At 48.9% G+C, this 17,936-nt stretch overlaps 1 protein-coding gene across 14 annotated transcripts in view; it reads right to left on the bottom strand.

The window, feature by feature from the left end:
- LOC147108095 (transducin-like enhancer protein 4) overlaps nucleotides 1-17,936 on the bottom strand; it is a 227,664-nt gene that overhangs the window by 23,063 nt on the left and 186,665 nt on the right. For 9 of the 14 annotated variants that reach the window (XM_086004564.1, XM_086004562.1, XM_086004561.1 and 6 more), the window contains 4 exons: nucleotides 16,736-16,916; nucleotides 12,323-12,483; nucleotides 7,458-7,534; nucleotides 4,019-4,268 (listed from right to left, as the gene is read on the bottom strand). In XM_086004564.1, coding sequence (XP_085860690.1) covers nucleotides 4,019-4,268; nucleotides 7,458-7,534; nucleotides 12,323-12,483; nucleotides 16,736-16,916 — 669 coding nt within the window. The remainder of the gene's footprint in view (nucleotides 1-4,018; nucleotides 4,269-7,457; nucleotides 7,535-12,322; nucleotides 12,484-16,735; nucleotides 16,917-17,936) is intronic. The other 5 variants (XM_086004567.1, XM_086004574.1, XM_086004572.1 and 2 more) reach the window with 2 other exon arrangements.

Here is a 17,936-nt window from a genome sequence, read left to right as displayed (position 1 = left end):
ACCTGCTCCAAGTTGGCAAGGTGCTCGTTGTCGTTTTCTCCTGTTACAAGGATGTCGTCTAGGTAGCATTGAGTCCCCGGAATCCCTTGCAGGACTTGCTCCATAGCTCTTTGCCAGATAGCCGGAGCTGATGCCACTCCGAAAACCAGTCGATTGTACTGGTACAGGCCTTTGTGTGTGTTTATCGTGAAATACTTTTTAGAGACCTCCTCTACCTCCATCTGTAGATATGCCTGTACTAAGTCAATTTTGGTGAAACGTTTCCCTCCGGATAGTGAGGCGAAAATATCTTCTATCCTCGGAAGAGGATACTGTACCGTGTGAAGAACCGGGTTTACAGTCACCTTGAAGTCCCCACAGATGCGAGCTTTCCTCTGTTCATCAGATTTATCATTATTCAACGTTTTCTTCATGACCGGGACGATGGGTGTTGCCCACTCGCTCCAATCTACCTTGGATAACACGCCTGCTTTTTCCAAATTCTCCAGCTCTGCCTCGACGGCTGGACGAATTGCGTATGGCACCGGCCTTGCCTTAAAAAACTTGGGAATTGCCGCCTCTTCCACTTTTATTGAGGCGGTGGCGCCTTTCAGGGTTCCTAGTTCCTGTTGAAACACTTCTTTGGCGTTAGCCAAGATTTCTTTTAATCGTCCAGGTATGACGTCATCATCGTTTTTTTTCTTACTGGTCACCGTCAGTGCCTGAATGGAGTGCCAGTCTAAACGTATCTTTCTGATCCATTCACGTCCCAACAACGGTGGACCACCATCTTGCAGAACGTATAAATACAACTTCTGTATTTCCTTGCCGTTGTATACAACAGGCACCTTTATTTTTCCTCTGGGGTATACTTTCTGCCCCGTATATGTCTTCAAGATAATGGATGTGTCTTTCAAAGGTATATGCGGAAATAGCCGCTCGTAATCCCGTCGACTCATGACGGTCAGAGCTGATCCTGTATCTAGCTCCATTTTGACTGGGGACCCCGCTATCGCGAGGGTAACCCAAATGGTCTGGTAATCTTCTTTGACAATTACATTATGTAATTTGAGACAGCTTAGTCTCTTGTTTCCGGAGTCGCTATCGCTCTTCTGGTCTTCGGAGCTACTGTCCGTCATCATTTGTACCTTTCTGTACTTTTCCTTATTGACCTTTTTACTGCCAGCGGATTTCTTTCCAGATCTGCATACACGTGCATTTCCGCATTGCCTGCATGCTTTGTCCTTGAACCAGCAGTCCTTCTGGTCATGGGTGGATCTGCCGCAGCGATAACATCTCTCGAAACCCCGTGTCATTTCATGGGTGCCGAAGTCCTGTGGCTTTTGCTGTATCTCTGCAGCTCCTCTTGCTGCTGCTTCGTATGATACAGCCACACTGAAAGCCTTGTCCAGTGTCAAATCTTTCTCAGAAAGTAGTCTTTTCTGTGTTCCTTCGCTTAGGAGACCGCAGACGAATTTGTCTCATAGAGAATCTGCCAGTCCTGCCCCGAATTGGCAGTGCTTTGACAGCTTTCGTAATTCGGTGAGGTAATCGGTGTTACTTTCATTCTTGTGCTGATTCCTCCTGAAGAATTTGAATCATTCCGCTATCAGCAGCGGTGTTGGGTTTAAGTGCTCTTGTAAGGTATCAACAATCTCCTTAAAATTCTTGTCCATCGGTTTGGCTGGAGTGATCAAGTTTCGTAACAGCCCGTATGTCCTTGCGCCCATCAGATTTAGAAGTACCAATGCCTTTTTATCATTCGCTACTTCATTCGCCTTGCAATATACCTCCACTCTTTCCACATATGTGGTCCAATCTTCTATGTTACTATCGAAAGCATAATATTGCCAGTCTTTGGCATCTTGAAAATCTAAAATGGCACTTCCCGCGCTTTTCCTCCGTCCCCGATGGATCAAAATGGCGCCTCCTGCGCTTTTCTTTCTTCCCCGCCGAGTTGAGATGGCGCCTCCCGCGCTTTCCCGCCGCTGCCGCTGCTGTTCTCCGCGTTTCCCGTTGCGACCTGCAGTTTTTCGCGGTATTTCTATTTTTTTTAATATATCGCTTCAATAGTTTCTCCGTTACTTGGGGAACCGTTCCCGTCGTGGAGCGGACCCTCTGGGACTTTCCCCTCCCTCTGCTCGGTCCGAACGCCGACCTGCTTTGCAGCATCGGACGCGCCCTGAGTGCTCCACCCTCTCTCTCTCTTTGCTTCTGCTTCCCGAATCGCTGCCCGGCCCCATTGCAGAGCCACCCGATCGAGCTCTAGCCCGCCGCAGCCCAGGAAGGATCAGTGCACTACCTGCCACCAGCCCGTTTAGCTGGGGAAACCACAGACTGGAGACCAAGCCTGGCCCTCGTTTTCGAGTTTCTTCAAGTTTTTTTTTCTTGCATCTGGCTTCGACCTTCGCCTGAGGAATCGATCCCCTTGAGGTGCTGCCGAATTGCAGGTAAGTTAGTTTCTAACTCGTCGCCACTGTTAGATCCGTGTGTTAATGGAGACACAGAATGCAGGAGTTGATTTAACAAGTGTTTACTGAACAAAGTCTGGAGGTGAACTAACTACACAAGACGCTACACAGGCTTATATACCCGAGTGGTCACTACCGGTACTACAGTATACAGGGGCTTCAAAAACATAGTTCCTCTTAAAGGTACATACACTACACTAGTGTTCTCTGTTTTTGTTTGCGATTTCCAGCATCTGCAGTGTCTTGCTCTATACTGGGAATAATCAACCCGAACATTGTGCCCAAAGTAAGAAAATCTTTCATTCCCCAGCACTAACATGATGAGGGAAAAGTGAACACACTGCTCACTGAGACAGGGTCACAGATCTTCAGTGAGCCCTGGTAGGGCCTCACAGATAGACCTGCCATCTGCTCTTGGGCAATAATTTGTTGCATTGGGATGGCAGAGCTACCCAATATGGTGCAGTCCCAATGCTCTGTGTCAGTGAGCAATAGGATGCAGTATCATGCCTGGGACACCCCACATGGTTATTCCTGCCCAGGCTCTGGTAAAACCGGGCAACCCACGGGGACAAAGGCAATCTCAGAGTTATCCTTGGCCGCTCTTGTGCTTCTCCTAATGACTAGACGTGGAGCGGCTTTTTCACAGGCCCGGGGGAAGGCCAGGGCGCGGCTCTCCTGCCTGTCCTCTTGGTTGGGGAAGTCAAGAGAAATGGGCAGAGAAAGAAGATCAAAGGGGAGAAAAACTGGAAAATAAGTCAATAAATAATCGGTTACTTTAGCCCTTGTGTCAGCTTGGCTCTGTTGGTAGCACTCTCACCTCAAAGCCAGAAATTGTGGGTTCACGCTGTACTCCAGCGGCCTGAGCCCATAATCTAAACTGAGACATCAGTGCAGTACTGAGGGAGTGCTGTATTGTCGGAGGTGCGCTGTTTCAGACAAAACTTTAGGCCCGTCTTATTCAGGTGGATGTAAAAGATCCCACGGGAATATTCAAAGAAGAATAGGAAGTTCTCTCAGGCCAACATTTCCCTTAATCAGCACCACCAAAACAGATTAACCGATCGGTCATCTCATTTGCAGTGGTAATCTTGCTGTGCACACTGGCTGCCACAGTTTGCCTATGTAACAAGCGCAACTACACCTCAAAAGGTATGAAGTACAGGAAACTCTCAATTTACCGGCACCTAAATAACCGGAAATCTCGGCTAACCGGCAAAATTCAGGAGTAGGTTCAGGTAAGTTTTATTTCATATTAGTGGCCGTTCCTCGATCTGTGGCTGTGCAATCGGGGTTCCTGCACATGGGAAGCCTGGATTTGTTGCTGTGTACGGAGCTCTTGTACCTTTTAACTATACCTCTCTGTAATCCGGACGTTTTGATAAACTGGCGCCACGCCGGTCCCGGATAAAAAAGAGTTTCCTGTAGTTTGGAACGTCCCAAGTACTTAATAAGGTGCAAAATATAAATACTCATTCTTCCTTCTTTTGTTCTTATAGTTATAGTATATGATATAGGCCATGTAAAGATTAGCAGATAAATTATAAATCAGACTGATGTTGTCTTACCAGGCAGTCGAGCTGAGAGACGGGACTTTTACTTCCGGGTTGGCTGATGTCCCACACCTTCACACACCCTTTGCCCCCTGTGTAGACATGCCTCATGGGGTTGCTGACAGTAACGGCACACACGACCTCCCCGTGATTCAGATTGTTGATCTGCCGAGCATGCCGAGGTATCCCTGGTCCAACCAAGGCATCGGGAGGGAACGGGACTGGCTGCATCTGACTGTCAGCACTGACGTGGAAGGAGTAGGCTCTGGGATCGAAAGGCAGGATGTTAAAACAGAAAAAACGAACAAACAGCCTATTTTAAACATCAACCCTTGTCACTCTAACGGTCCCGTGGGTTAATGGCGAAGACACACATTTGGTGTATCCAGTAAACCGTGTAGCCCCGAAGGCTCCGGGTTTGATTGCTAATCTGTGCTGAGGTAGCTAATCTTTGAATGGCATTGAGGTACTACAAATAGCCTCAGTGAACCCGGGTTAGGCAGGTAAAAATTTCAGACCAGGTTCCCACTCCTGATTGCTATCGGGTGACCCTTACTATCTTTGAACATTGGGTGAAAACTGTTTGGAGGTTGGCTGTGTTTCCCTCCATAGTCAAATAGTGCATCAGCTTTCTCTACCTCAGTTCACCCATGAACAAGAACAAGCGGAGCAGGCTCGAGGGGCCGACTGGCCTACTCCTGCTCCTGTTTCTTTCTTATGTAAGATCGGCCTCTTGACCTGCATATTACCAATAAGGGCTTGCGATTCAGTCCAGCCCAGATTGCAGTAACCTGTGATTCTGTCTATGAATCAGGTTGGAGATTCCTTTGTGAATTAGCACTCTTAAATCCAATACAATTCAATGACATTTTCCGCAAAATATGTTGACTGGTAACTAGTAGTAAAACCCTCACGGACCCCAAAACAATCAGATTGTAAGTCTGTACTGAGAGATTCAGGGATTGAAGTCACGCTGTATGGTATTTGTATGCAGTTAAGGTGGATTAACACCTTAATTGAAATAATAAACATGGGAGATTTCTATAAATACAATATCACGCTCATTATTAATAATCATACAGCTTAATTTCAACCCACTGGCGTCGTCGATACTGACTGGTGAAAGGGTTAATACCAGGGTCGTGCCGGTAGATGATATAACCTCCCATTTTGCGCATTTCCTCCTTATAGCAAGGGCACTTCGCCCATTGATACTGTGGATTAGGTAAATCTAGACTAGTACTTCAATCTAAGTCGGAAAAATAAGTATGAGGAAGAAAAGCATAGAAGGATATGTTGATCGGGTGAGATGAAGTACGGTGGGAGGAGGCTCGAGTGGAATGGAATGTTTCTGTGCTGTAAAATTCTATGTAAAAAATAAGGCCAAAGGACATCGGGGGGGGGGAAATTGGGTCGCGCCCCCATGGGGCGCTAACTTCGCCGGGGCACTACCTTTAGTGACCTGAAAGAGTTAGCGCCCCGCACCCGAAATTGAATGGTAACGCCCCACGCAGGAGGCAGGGCACTACTGGAAGCGCTCCCGCTCCCTCTTGGGGCGCTCCCATTGAATATCACGGCGCTATGTGCAGCAGCGCCACCCGCGTCGGCACGTAGCGCCGCGGTACTGCAGGCCTCCCTCCCCTGATTAAAAAAGAGCCCGGCACGCAAGAGGAGCGCCGGGCTGACCGATCGCGGCCAGCACCCCGCAGGAGGAGGCGAAAGGGGGCAGGTGCTGGCAGGCGGCCCAAAAGAAATGGCCGCCCGTCACCTGCCCTTTAATTATCGACGCCCCGGCCGCAAACACGGCACCCCGACCCTGTCGGATATAGCGTCCGGCGGTAGGTCAGGGGGCGCGAGCCAAGTTTGCGGCCGGAGCGCGAGCGCGGCGCTGCACACGGCGATGACTCGGGGCACTAACGGGAGGTGCAAAGCAACCGAATTTTTCCCCCATAAAATTTAAATTGGTGGAAAATAGTTTTAAACTGGATATTAGGAAGAACTCAAAGAGTGAGAAATGTTTGGAAGAATTTGCTAGGTGTGGTAGTAAAGGCGAAAACATTAGTGACATTCAACATGAGGCTGAATGCTATAGTGGGAGTTTGAGTAATAAAGGGGTGGGTTAAGATGACCAGCGCTGTGACCCTTTCTTGTCCTTGAGTTTTTTTAATGTTAAGTCACAGATCCAAAGTGTGTACCCTCGACCACATTTTCAAACCCCTTTTCAGCCAAGAGATATTCTGTGTTTTATGGGGCGGATGACGTTTGGCGAAAGAGGCAAAATTTCATGTACAAAAAAACAAAATTAGCCACCCAAGTGAGCAGGGATGTGGGTGGGGTCGATGCCCACTGCACTGCAACATGGCTGACCCAGGAGTCAGCCTCATTCTCCCAGCGCCAGTGAGGCTCCCAACATGAGAAGGCCTGACGGTGGAATGGAAGGGTGGAGGCCCGCAGCAGGAAATCGGGTTCCAGCTGCGGGCTCTGCAAGCCTGCAGCAGCAGCTTACGGAGAGGAGTGTTTTAAATTTTAAGTGAGGCAAATAAAAATACCAGCGCCAGAACGCGTGGGCCAAACGCAATGAAAATAAAGTGGTGTCTAAACCAACCACCCAAAGGTCGCCTCCAGCTGCACTATAGGGGCCGATAATGCCCTGAAGGATATGGGTGCCAACTCCTTGTTATTATTGGGCATGAAAGCCTGAGGCCTTTGGCCCAGCACACCTCAATGCAGCTGGACAATGTGCCCGATCAGCACTTCCAGGTACGCTGTGTCTGTTTGCAAATGGTACTGAAGGGAAGGCCCGATTAAAAAAACTTAACAATGCCTCAACACCTTGCCCGGTGCCTTCTCCGCCCCCATCCTTTCGCCGCCCTCCATGCCAGAAAATTCTGTCAGCGCTGAATGGGCAGCCAGCAGTCCTTGACTGGCTTCTGGTCCAGAGCCCCCAACCCCCACCCCCCCTTCCCCTGCTCTCCCAGTGCTACACGTGTGCTATATGCAGGGGCGCACAGTCAGAATAGCACAACAAGCTGACCTTGCACTATAGGGGAGGTGAGGTCGGCTCATTCCTGACGAGGGTACTGTTCGTGGACCCGGATGATTGGCCCCAAAGCCCTGAATTGGAGGTTCGAGTTCCACAATGAGAAAAATCCCGTGGCGGTCTACCAGTAATTGCAAGTGATTATAAAGCTGTTTTCCAGCTACGTTTACAGCTGACAGGCCCCATATCTGGATGGACACAGGCCGCACAAGGGGGACCGCTCTTGGTAGAAAAAGGTTCATTTCCAGAATACAGGTCTCAAAAGTCTTAGCGATGTAAACAAACAGAGCGAGGGAGAGAGAGAGAGAGAGAGAAAAAAGATTTTCAAAGAAGGGTTTTCAACTCAGGTTCCGAGAAGGCAAGAGTTTCAGTTTACACTACACCCTCGGTAGGTGGCTCACGAATGAAACTCACGGTTTTCCCCCCGGAATCGTGGGCAGGCTCGGAGGAAGTCCTGAAGCACGCATATGAGGATGTGAGTCAAAGGCAACCTGAAAGCACAGAAATCACTTGTGTCAGCTGCGGCTGGGATTGCCACGCATGTCAAAGCACTGGAATGTGGTAAAGATTGCACACTGAAAGGTCAGCAAAGGGGTAAACATTCTGCACCACACTCAACCGTAGGTGACACAGGAAGCCCCCTAGTTATCTGCCCTCACTGTCCGTCTGAATGTCTTTCACAAGATTGGATCAGCCATGATCTTATTGAATGGCGCAGCGGGCTCGAGGGGCCGACTGTTGCACCTGTTTCTTATGTTCTTAGAAGGAGGCCATTCGGCCCATTGTGTCTGCGCCGGTCGAAAAAGAGCTATCCTGTCTCATCCCACTTTCCAGCTCTTGGTCCGTAGCCTTGTAGGTTATGGCACTTCAAGTGCATGTCCAAGTACTTTTTAAATGAGATGAGGGTTTCTGCCTCTACCACCCTTTCAGACAGTGAGTGCCAGACCCCCCCAACCACCCTCTGGGTGAAAAAAGTTCTCAACTCCCCTCTAATCCTTCAAATAATTACTTTAAATCTCTGCCCCCTGGTTATTGACCTCTCTGCTAAAGGAAATAGGTCCTTCCTATCCACTCTATCTAGGCCCCTCAAAATGTTATACACCTCAATGAAGTCTCCCCTCAGCCTCCTCTGTTCCAAAGAAAACAACCCCTGTAATCTACCCACAGTTAGATGCAAATACATTAGGTTGAGAACAGGAAACATTTTATTGTACAGGAAACTCTCGTTTAAACGGAATTCGGAATTCTCTAATAACCGGCAAAATTCAGGACTAGGTTTTGAGGCTTCCGTATACTGTATAATTGCAGCTGTGTAACCGGGGATCTCGTACCTGTTGCCGTGTAACCATGACTCCTGCAACGCTGGTTGTGTAACCGGGTCCCCTGTACCTGTGTTACCGGGGCTCCAGCACTTCTGGTTGTGTTACCGGGGCTCCAGCACTTCTGGCTGTGTGATCGGGGCTCCAGCACTTCTGGTTGTGTTACGAGGCTCCAGCACTTCTTGTTGTGTGATCGGGGCTCCAGCACTTCTGGCTGTGTTATGGGGCTCCAGCACTTCTGGCTGTGTTACGAGGCTCCGGCACTTCTGGTTGTGTAACCGGGTCCCCTGTACCTGTGTTACCGGGGCTCCAGCACTTCTGGCTGTGTTATGGGGCTCCAGCACTTCTGGTTGTGTGATCGGGGCTCCAGCACTTCTTGTTGTGTTACGAGGCTCCGGCACTTCTGGCTGTGTGATCAGGGCTCCAGCACTTCTGGCTGTGTTATGGGGCTCCAGCACTTCTGGCTGTGTTACGAGGCTCCAGCACTTCTGGTTGTGTGATCGGGGCTCCAGCACTTCTGGCTGTGTTACGGGGCTCCAGCACTTCTGGTTGTGTTACAGGGCTCCAGCACTTCTGGTCGTGCTACGGGGCTCTCGTACCTTGGGCCATTGTCATTCCATGTCCCTTCTTCCTTATCCGGAATTTTTAATCAACCGGCACCATCCCGGTCCCGTCGGTGCCGGATACCAAAGAGTTTCCTGTACCACAAAATGCTGGCCTGGGCATCAAATCATTCTAGCTGTGCTCTGTTCTCTAATGGGAGTGACTAAGTGGCTGACTAGATTGCCACAGTGACCTTTCACCTTTGGGGCCTAATTGTGAATCCAGCCCCGATTGGTGAAAGTCTCCTGTCTCTGCTGTCTGTAGAGATCCTATGGGCAAGTTTCACCCCATTTCCTAGTGGGTAGGAACCCACAGCTAAATTTGGCACAAAAACTGGCAATCGCACTCAGGAGAGGAATTAAAGACAGAGGAATGGGACAGTTTCTTACTCGTGCAGTAGTGGGTGCTCTGCTGAGGTTGGGGCTGGGCAGAAGGATCTACCCTGCAGCCGGCTGAGTGACGCCGGGGGCAATTTTAACCTAAGTCGCAGGAAACTCACGGGATCGGGTGGGACACCCCGCCTAATATTACTCTCCACTAACTTCAATGGCGAGTAAAAGCGGACGGGGTGTAAAACCAGCGTTGTGCCCGCCGATCTGGTCAGTTACCCGACGGGCGGGTTGGGCTCAAATTGCTCCCGTTGGATCAGAGTGCGCTCGATACTGACAGTGGGTGGGGGGGGGGGGGGCGGGGGGCGGGGAAGAAATGCTCAAAATGTGTTTCATTCCCAACCAGCGGCACCCGCCACAAAATTCATCTGAAACAAATCAACATGCAGGCGCTACACATTTTGTCAGTCCAGGGTGTCTCCCCATACTCTCTTCTTAGCTGCAGGGAAGCACCTGAATTGCACTCGATGCCCTTCCTCCAATACCTGGGCAAGATCTGGAACTCTGGAGGAGAAAACATGAACCGAGCCACTCTCTTTGGGGTAGCCAATTGTGTGCCACAGAATGCCTACTACGAATAGCCTTGCTCTGTGGGCTCATGCCCACTAAGAACTGGGTCAAAACTACCCATAGGATCCTTACAATCATTAAGAGTGAGGAAACTTTCTAGTAAATTAAAGTTAACAGCTGGCTCTTCAATGCAGCACGTTGCTACACTAACCAGATGTGTTACTGGGCCACCTATAGCTTTTTAATTTCTTTGGTTTAAAAGGATCATAAAAAAAGAATATTTAATCCAGAATTAAGGTACAAAATCAGCGATGCTGTACAGTCCAGAGACATGTGATAATAACACAGGTAGAGGGTTACTATAGCTCCAGTTACATTCTAATCATTCTTCTCCATCCATTATACACACCCAGGTTCTCTCTGGTTGTTGTGTGTAATGACAGTGGGCTAAGAATTCCACTGTGTCACTTCTGGGGCAAGCCAGGAACACGAACAGGGAAACTGTATGGAAAATTACGGGTTGGGAGTGTGCAGTTTCCTGATGCGTCATGCCAGCATGCACCAGAGGCGTCAGAGTGAGAGGTTTACCCGACCGTTCGAGAAGATTCCCTCTGCTTGCGATTTCTGGAGCAGCCGCAGCGCTGCCGGCTCCATAGAAACATAGAAGATAGGAGCAGGAGTAGGCCATTCGGCCCCTCGAGCCTGTTCCGCTATTTAATGAGATCATGGCTGATCATCCAAATTCAGTACCCTGTCCCTGCTTTCTCCCCATATCCCTTGATCCCTTTAGCCTTAAGAAATATATCTAACTCCTTCTTGAATATATTTAATGAATTGGCCTCAACTGCCTTCTGTGGTAGAGAATTCCACAGGCTCACCACTCTCTGGGTGAAGAAATTCATCCTCATCTCAGTCTTAAATATCTTACCCCTTATCCTTAGACTGCGACCCCTGGTTCTGGACTCCCCCGCCATGGGGAACATCCTTCCTGCATCTAGTCTGTCTAGTCCTGTTAGAATTTTATAAGTTTCAGTGAGATAGAAACACAGAAACATAGAAGATAGGAGCAGGAGTAGGCCATTCGGCCCCTCGAGCCTGCTCCGCCATTCAATGCGATCATGGCTGATCATCCAAATTCAGTACCCGGTCCCTGCTTTCTCCCCATACCCCTTGATCCCTTTAGCCTTGAGATCCCCTCTCATTCTTCTAAACTCTAGCGAATATAAGCCTAATCGACCCAATCTCTCCTCATACGTCATTCCTGCCATCCCAGGTATCAGTCCGAAGCGAGGCGCTGCTGTCGGGAGGTACGCCGACTTTGGCCGGGGATTTCCTCATGGCCGCAACTTCGGCGGAAACCCACTTTTATGCACGTCCGGCGGCGGAGCGGGAGCTGTAACCGAGGAAATTCCCAGCCTGAAATTCCTCGCTCCTCCGTGTTAGCGGAGGAGTTAGCCCGTTGAAAACAAATGGGCTGCTGAAACAGCAGAGAAAGCAATCGCAGGCGAACTTGCTGAGTGTTTGTACTTTACTGTCCCATAGCGACATTCCCAAGATGTTGTGTTTATGGCTTTGCTGGATTGAGGAATTCTCCACAAATGCATTTAAGATGTCACTACCCATAGTGTAGTGTCCCCCCTCCCGTCCTCCTGTCCCAGTGGGCCTATCATTTTAATTATTAGCTGTAAAGAAATTCCCGTTTTATACCTGCCTGCAGATGGTGAAGCAGAGCTGCCCTTTACAGGTGCAAGACAATAGCCGCTCGCAATCGCCAACCAATGTTATCCCACCACTGCCGGCCTTATTGCAATAAAACCAGAATCGTGAAGTACATTCGGAAAAATGTGTGCTCAATAGCCAGCTAGTAACTCGATCTGAGTTCAGATAAGCTGTGGTTTCTGCCATGATCCGTGCCCCCTCAATTAAATTACAGTCCCGTTACTCACTCCCAATCATCTGAAAGAGCCAGTCCTGCAATTGCAATGAATGCGCTGTGACTAAGTGATGACTACGGGGTGAAAATCAGGCTGTGCGATATTAGTAACAAACAGTAATACTGACACAAAGGCCAAACGCTGCACGGGTGCTGGAAATCTGAAATAAAAACAGAAAATGCTGGAAATGCTCAGCAGGTCAGGCAGCATCTGCGGAGAGAGAAACAGAGTCAAAGTTTCAGGTCGATGAGATGTTTGTATGAAATTCCTTTTTTTAAAGATTAAATACTTCAACCTGTTTCAAATAAAGATGTTGACACTCTTGCTACAAAGGAATTTGAGACAAGCAGATCTGTTGCCAATATCACATGATTCCACCCAACACGTGTTCCACTTTCAAAGACTCCGCACAACCATTACGGTGTGACACCGCGGGAGTGCACCCGGGAACCAGCTGCTTCTGAATGGGTCAGGAGAGATTACATTTTCCATTAACTTCCCGTCAACACGGCCCGTGCCCTCACCATGGGGGAGCGGCCGTACACTGCCGCAGTGCTCATTTGCGGAGAGATGTGGAGGCTTGCGTAGGCCCCTGGGCTGGGCAACTCCCCGTTCATTCCTGCATGTGTCATCATCCCAAATGGTGTTGGGTAGGGGCCTGGAACGGTCAGTGGGCTCCTCAGACCTTAGTGGCAAAAAAAAATAGAAGAAAAACATTTGCAGATACTCTCTAATTTGCAGCGTATGTATGTATGTATGTTTACACAAAAACACTCAGCCCAATGGAGGCACTCAGACTGAATCAACACACTCACACTAATGGACACATTCACACTCAGACAGACACACACTAAATCAATGCATTCTCACTCACACTGACAGTTACACTGACACACTTCCATTGACGGAGGCATGCTGAATCAGTACATTCACTACGACACACACACTCACACTGACAGGCACACGTGCACTGAATCAATACATTCACACTCGCACTGATGGTGTCAAGTTTGCAAAAGTGACAATATAACTCAAAGGGCTAGAATTTCCCAGGGCCGTGGAGGCGGGAATGGAGGCGTGTGGGGTGTTAAAATCGCGAAATCGGGGGGGGGGGGCACGAACCCATCCCGCCCCCAACCCGCCTCCATGCCAGTTTCAAAGGAGGCGGGTACCCAACCCGCACTGGGACCCGCCTCCCCGAGGCGGGAAGGGGATTAGTGCCAATTAACTGCCTGTTAACAGGTAGTTAACAGGCAGTTTTTGGCCTAATCCCTATTTTTATCCCTGAAGTGTGGGCTTCCCGACGGCTCCAAACCACGCCAAGTTAGCAAGGCGGACCGTCGGGCTGAAGGACTTGGAGGGTTCAAGATGTCCGGTGTTCAGGTGAGTGATGGGTGCATGAGTGCAGAGGTAAGTGTGTTTGGTGTGTGTAAAGTGTTTAAATAAGTTTTACTTACCTTTACTTACTAATGCAGGTTTCGTTCCTTCAAGTCTCAGGAGTCCCTTATTTCACCGGAACAGAAAGCAGAATGGCCGCGAGCTGTCAAAATCTGCAGCCTCTGCTTTCTGTTCTGGAGAGATCTCTAAATCAGCCTGAGAGGAAGGACTTAACTTAGTGTACAGATTGTCAGTGTTTGACAGCTTCAAAGAGCTGTCAAGCACTGATATTTCATCTGTCAAAAGCTCTTGACAGATGAAATGTCAATCTGTAACATCACCTGTTGCTGGGTGGCCCTTAATTGGCCTGCTGAGCCCGCTGGTTGGGCTCAACAAGGTCAATCAAGTGAAAATCGCGTGGGTTGGCCACAACTCGATGGAGGCGGGACTACAACCCCAAAAGTGGGAGTCCCGCCTCCTACTCGCCTCCATTGATAAAATCCAGCCCAAAGAGTCCGATCTGCAGAGTTCAGGACATAAGATGAACTCCAATACTGCAATACAACAAATACGGAGTATTCTTGTACCTATGGCCCTGAATGTTCAGCAAGCATTTTCTTCCTTATGTTTTCACTTTCAATGTTTGCTTTTGCTTTTGTTCCTCAATGATGGCGGAGCCCAGCGCGCGAGTGCAAAAGACAAGGCTGAAGCGTTTGCAACCATCTTCAGCCAGAAGTGCCGAGTGGATGATCCATATCGGCTTCCGCCTGAGGTCCCCACCACCACAGAAGCCAGTCTTCAGCCAATTCGATTCACTCCACGTGATATCAAGAAACAGCTGAGCGCACTGGATACAGCAAAGGCTGTGGGGCCCCGACAACATCCCGGCAGCTGTGCTGAAGACTTGTGCTCCAGAACTAGCTGCGCCTCTAGCCAAGCTGTTCCAGTACAGCTACAACACTGGCATCTACCCGACAATCTGGAAAACTGCCCAGGTGTGTCCTGTCCACAAAAAGCAGGACAAATCCAATCTGCCCAATTACCGCCCCATCAGCTTACTCTCAATCATCAGCAAAGTGATGGAAGGTGTCGGAAACGGTACTCACCAATAACCTGCTCACCGATGCCCAGTTTGGGTTCTGCCAAGACCACTTGGCTCCAGACCTCATTACATCCTTGGTCCAAACATGGACAAAAGAACTGAATTCCAGAGGTGAGAGTGACTGCCCTTGACATCAAGGCAGCATTTGACCAAGTCTGGCATCAAGGAGCCATAGTAAAACTGAAGTCAATGGGAATCAGGGGGAAAACTCTCCAGTGGCTGGAGTCATACCTAGCACAAAGGAAGATGGTTGTGGTGGTTGAAGGCCAATCATCACAGCCCCAGGACTTCGCTCCAGGAGTTCCTCAGGGTAGTGTCCTAGGCCCAACCATCTTCAGCTGTTTCATCAATGACCTTCCCTCCATCATAAGGTCAGAAGTGGGGATGTTAGCTGATGATTGCACAGTGTTCAGTTCCATTCACAACTCCTCAGATAATGAAGCAGTCCATACCCACATACAGCAAGACCGGGATGACATTCAGGCTTGGGCTGATAAGTGGCAAGTAACATTCGTGTTACATAAGTGCCAGGCAATGACTATCTCCAACAAGCGAGAGTCTAACCACCGCCCCATGACATTCAATGGTATTACCATCACCAAATCCCCCACCATCAACATCCTGGGGGTCACCATTGACCAGAAACTTAACTGGACCAGCCACATAAATACTGTGGCAACAAGAGCAGGTCAGAGGCTGGGTATTCTGCAGCGAGTGTCTCACCTCCTGACTCCCCAAAGCTTTTCCACCATCTACAAGGCACAAGTCGGGAGTGTGATGGAATACTCTCCACTTGCCTGGATGAGTGCAGCTCCAACAACACTCAAGAAGCTCGACACCATCCAGGATAAAGCAGCCCGCTTGATTGGCACCTCACCCACCTCCTTAAACATTCACTCCCTCCACCACTGGCGCACCGTGGCTGCAGTGTGTACCATCTACAAGATGCACTGCAGCAACTCACCAAGGCTTCTTCGGCAGCACCTCCAAAACCCGCAACCTCTACCACCTAGAAGGACAAGGGCAGCAGGCGCATGGGAACACCATTGCCTCCAAGATCCCCTCCAGGTTACACACCATCCTGAGCTGGAAATATATCACTGTTCCTTCATCGTCGCTGGGTCAAAATCCTGGAACTCCCTCCCTGAAAGCACTGTGGGAGTACCTTCACCACACGGACTGCAGCGGTTCAAGAAGGCGGCTCACCACCATCTTCTCAAGGGTAATTAGGGATGGGCAATAAATGCTGGCATTGCCAGCGATGCCCACATCCCAGGAACGAATAAAAAAAAAGTTGTGCACACATGTGCAGGAATGGGCGTGCGGTCATGCTCACGCCCAAAGTGTGTAATAGGTCCGGGAACCCAGAAGCAGCTTTGAAATCACTGAAGAAATATGAGCATCGGTATAACTACAGTCTATGTATATCTCCCGGTTAAGCAACGCTTCAATTTTAAATGAAGCAGAGAACGAAACAGTCCATGTCAGCATACAGCAAGACCTGAATGACATTCAAAATTGGGCTGATAAATGGCAAGTAACATTCATGCCACATAAGTGCCAAGCAATGACTATCTCCAACAAGAGAGAGTCTAACCACCTCCCCTTGACATTCAACGGCATTACCTTCGCCGATTCCCCACCATCAACATCCTGGGGGTCACCATTAACCAGAAACTTAACTGGACCAGCCACATAAATACTGTGGCAACAAGAGCAGGTCAGAGGCTGGATATTCTGGGTATCCTTGTTTTCAAATCCCTCCATGGCACAAACTTCCCTATCTCTGTAATCTCCTCCAGCCCTACAACTCCCGGAGATATCTGAGCTCCGCTAATTCTGGCCTCTTGAGCATCCCTGATTTTAATCGCTGCCAAGGCCCTTAGCTCTGGAATTCCCTTCCTAAACCTCTCCGCCTCGCTTTCCTCCTTTAAGACGCTCCTTAAAACCTACCTCCTGCCATCTGCCCAAATTTCTCCTTATGTGGCTCGGTGTCAAATTTTGTTTTAAAACGTTCCTTTGAAGCGCCTTGGGACATTTTACTACGTTAAAGGCGTATTTATATACAACTTGTATTTATATGGTGCTATATAAATACAAGTTGTTGTTGTTGAATCATTGATGAAATATGAGCATCAGTATAACTACAGTCTAAGTGAACCATTGAAGAAATGTGAGCATCAATAGAACTAGTCTACATGACCACCGATCACTGAAATAATAAGTTGGTCTCAGGTCAGTATTAGCAACATAACTCCAGCCACAGATACACATTCATATTCCTGCAAATGTACACATTCAGGTGCTCAAACACATTCACTCTGTTGTACAGCTTCAAGCTGAGGTACACGTTCACCTGCACGGACATCATCACATGCATGTACACATTTCCACATATGCAATCACTCCCCCTTAAATGTCTCCCCCTTTTTCTTCAGTATATTAGATTCATCGCTACCTGTGTAAAGTCCGCCCAGCATTTCCTCAGGGACGGGGACAAACATCTTACCCAGTGCATCCACAGAGGGTTTGCTGGAGATCTGTCGCAGTCTGGACGCAGAGCTAGGGCCGGGGGTCAAGGAGTCGCTGCGGGGAGTTGGGGTGATAGATTTAGATACTGGAGTGGTGGCCTTCTCATTCTGTTAGGTAGATAAAGCGATGGTGAGATCAATGCCAATTCATCTTACAAATGAATTTCCACCTCCTGCCCAAGCAGTGTACTGTCTCTGCCGTGCATTTGGATGCTATTCTCAATACAGCGCATTTATTAGACAATATTATTTTGAAGTTTAAAAAAAAAATAACTACAGGAAACTCGATTTACCGGCACCCAAACAACCGGAAATCTCGGTTAACCGGCAAAATTCAGGAGTAGGTTCACTTAAGTTTTTCTTCACATTAGTGGCCGTTTCTTGATTCTTGGCTGTGTAATCGGGGGTTTCTGCAGGGACGCTTGGTCTGTGGCCGGGCTTCTTGCACCTGTTGCTAAGCAACCGGGCAGCCTGGATTTGTTGCTGTGTACGGAACTCTCGTACCTTTTAACTATAACTCTCTGTAATCCGGACTTTTTGATAAACTGGCACCACGCCGGTCCCGTCGGTGCCGGATAAAAAAGAGTTTCCTGTAGAAGAACCATGCCGCCACCCCCCCCATCAAAAGCAAACAATTTAACCTATTTTTTCCCCCTCCAATTTTCTCCTGAAGGTGCCGGAGTTCCCTTGTGACTCACCCAAGAGACCATTCTTCATCTGTGAATCTAGACAGCAAGAACTGGCAGGCTATTTAACCACGGGGGGCACCACAGTCAAGTCCAATCTTGTCCTCACCCGATGTTCACACGCACACTTTCCAGCCGGGTCACTGGATAGTGATCAGGAGTGGAGACCCTGGCCCCAACCCTTCTACTGGGGCCAAGTGTTGTCTCGCTACCACATTAGGTGGGTTTGCTCACCGAGCCGTCAACGAAAGGAAGGCAAGAGCTCGCATTTATATAGCGTCTTACACATCCTCACGTTGTCCCAAAGTGCTTCACAGCCAAGGAATTATTTTTGAAGTGTAGTCGCTGCTGTTTTATTGGCAGAGGTGGAACCAATTTGCACACAGCAAGGTCCCACAAACAGCAATGAGATCAATAACCAATTAATCTGTTTCGGTGATGT

Source organism: Somniosus microcephalus, chromosome 13, assembly GCF_052327205.1.
Source record: "Somniosus microcephalus isolate GS21.2 chromosome 13, FLI_Smic_1.0, whole genome shotgun sequence".
Classification (NCBI taxonomy): domain Eukaryota; kingdom Metazoa; phylum Chordata; class Chondrichthyes; order Squaliformes; family Somniosidae; genus Somniosus; species Somniosus microcephalus.
Note: the sequence above shows the minus strand (reverse complement) of the source record. Positions and strands in the feature narration are given on the sequence as shown.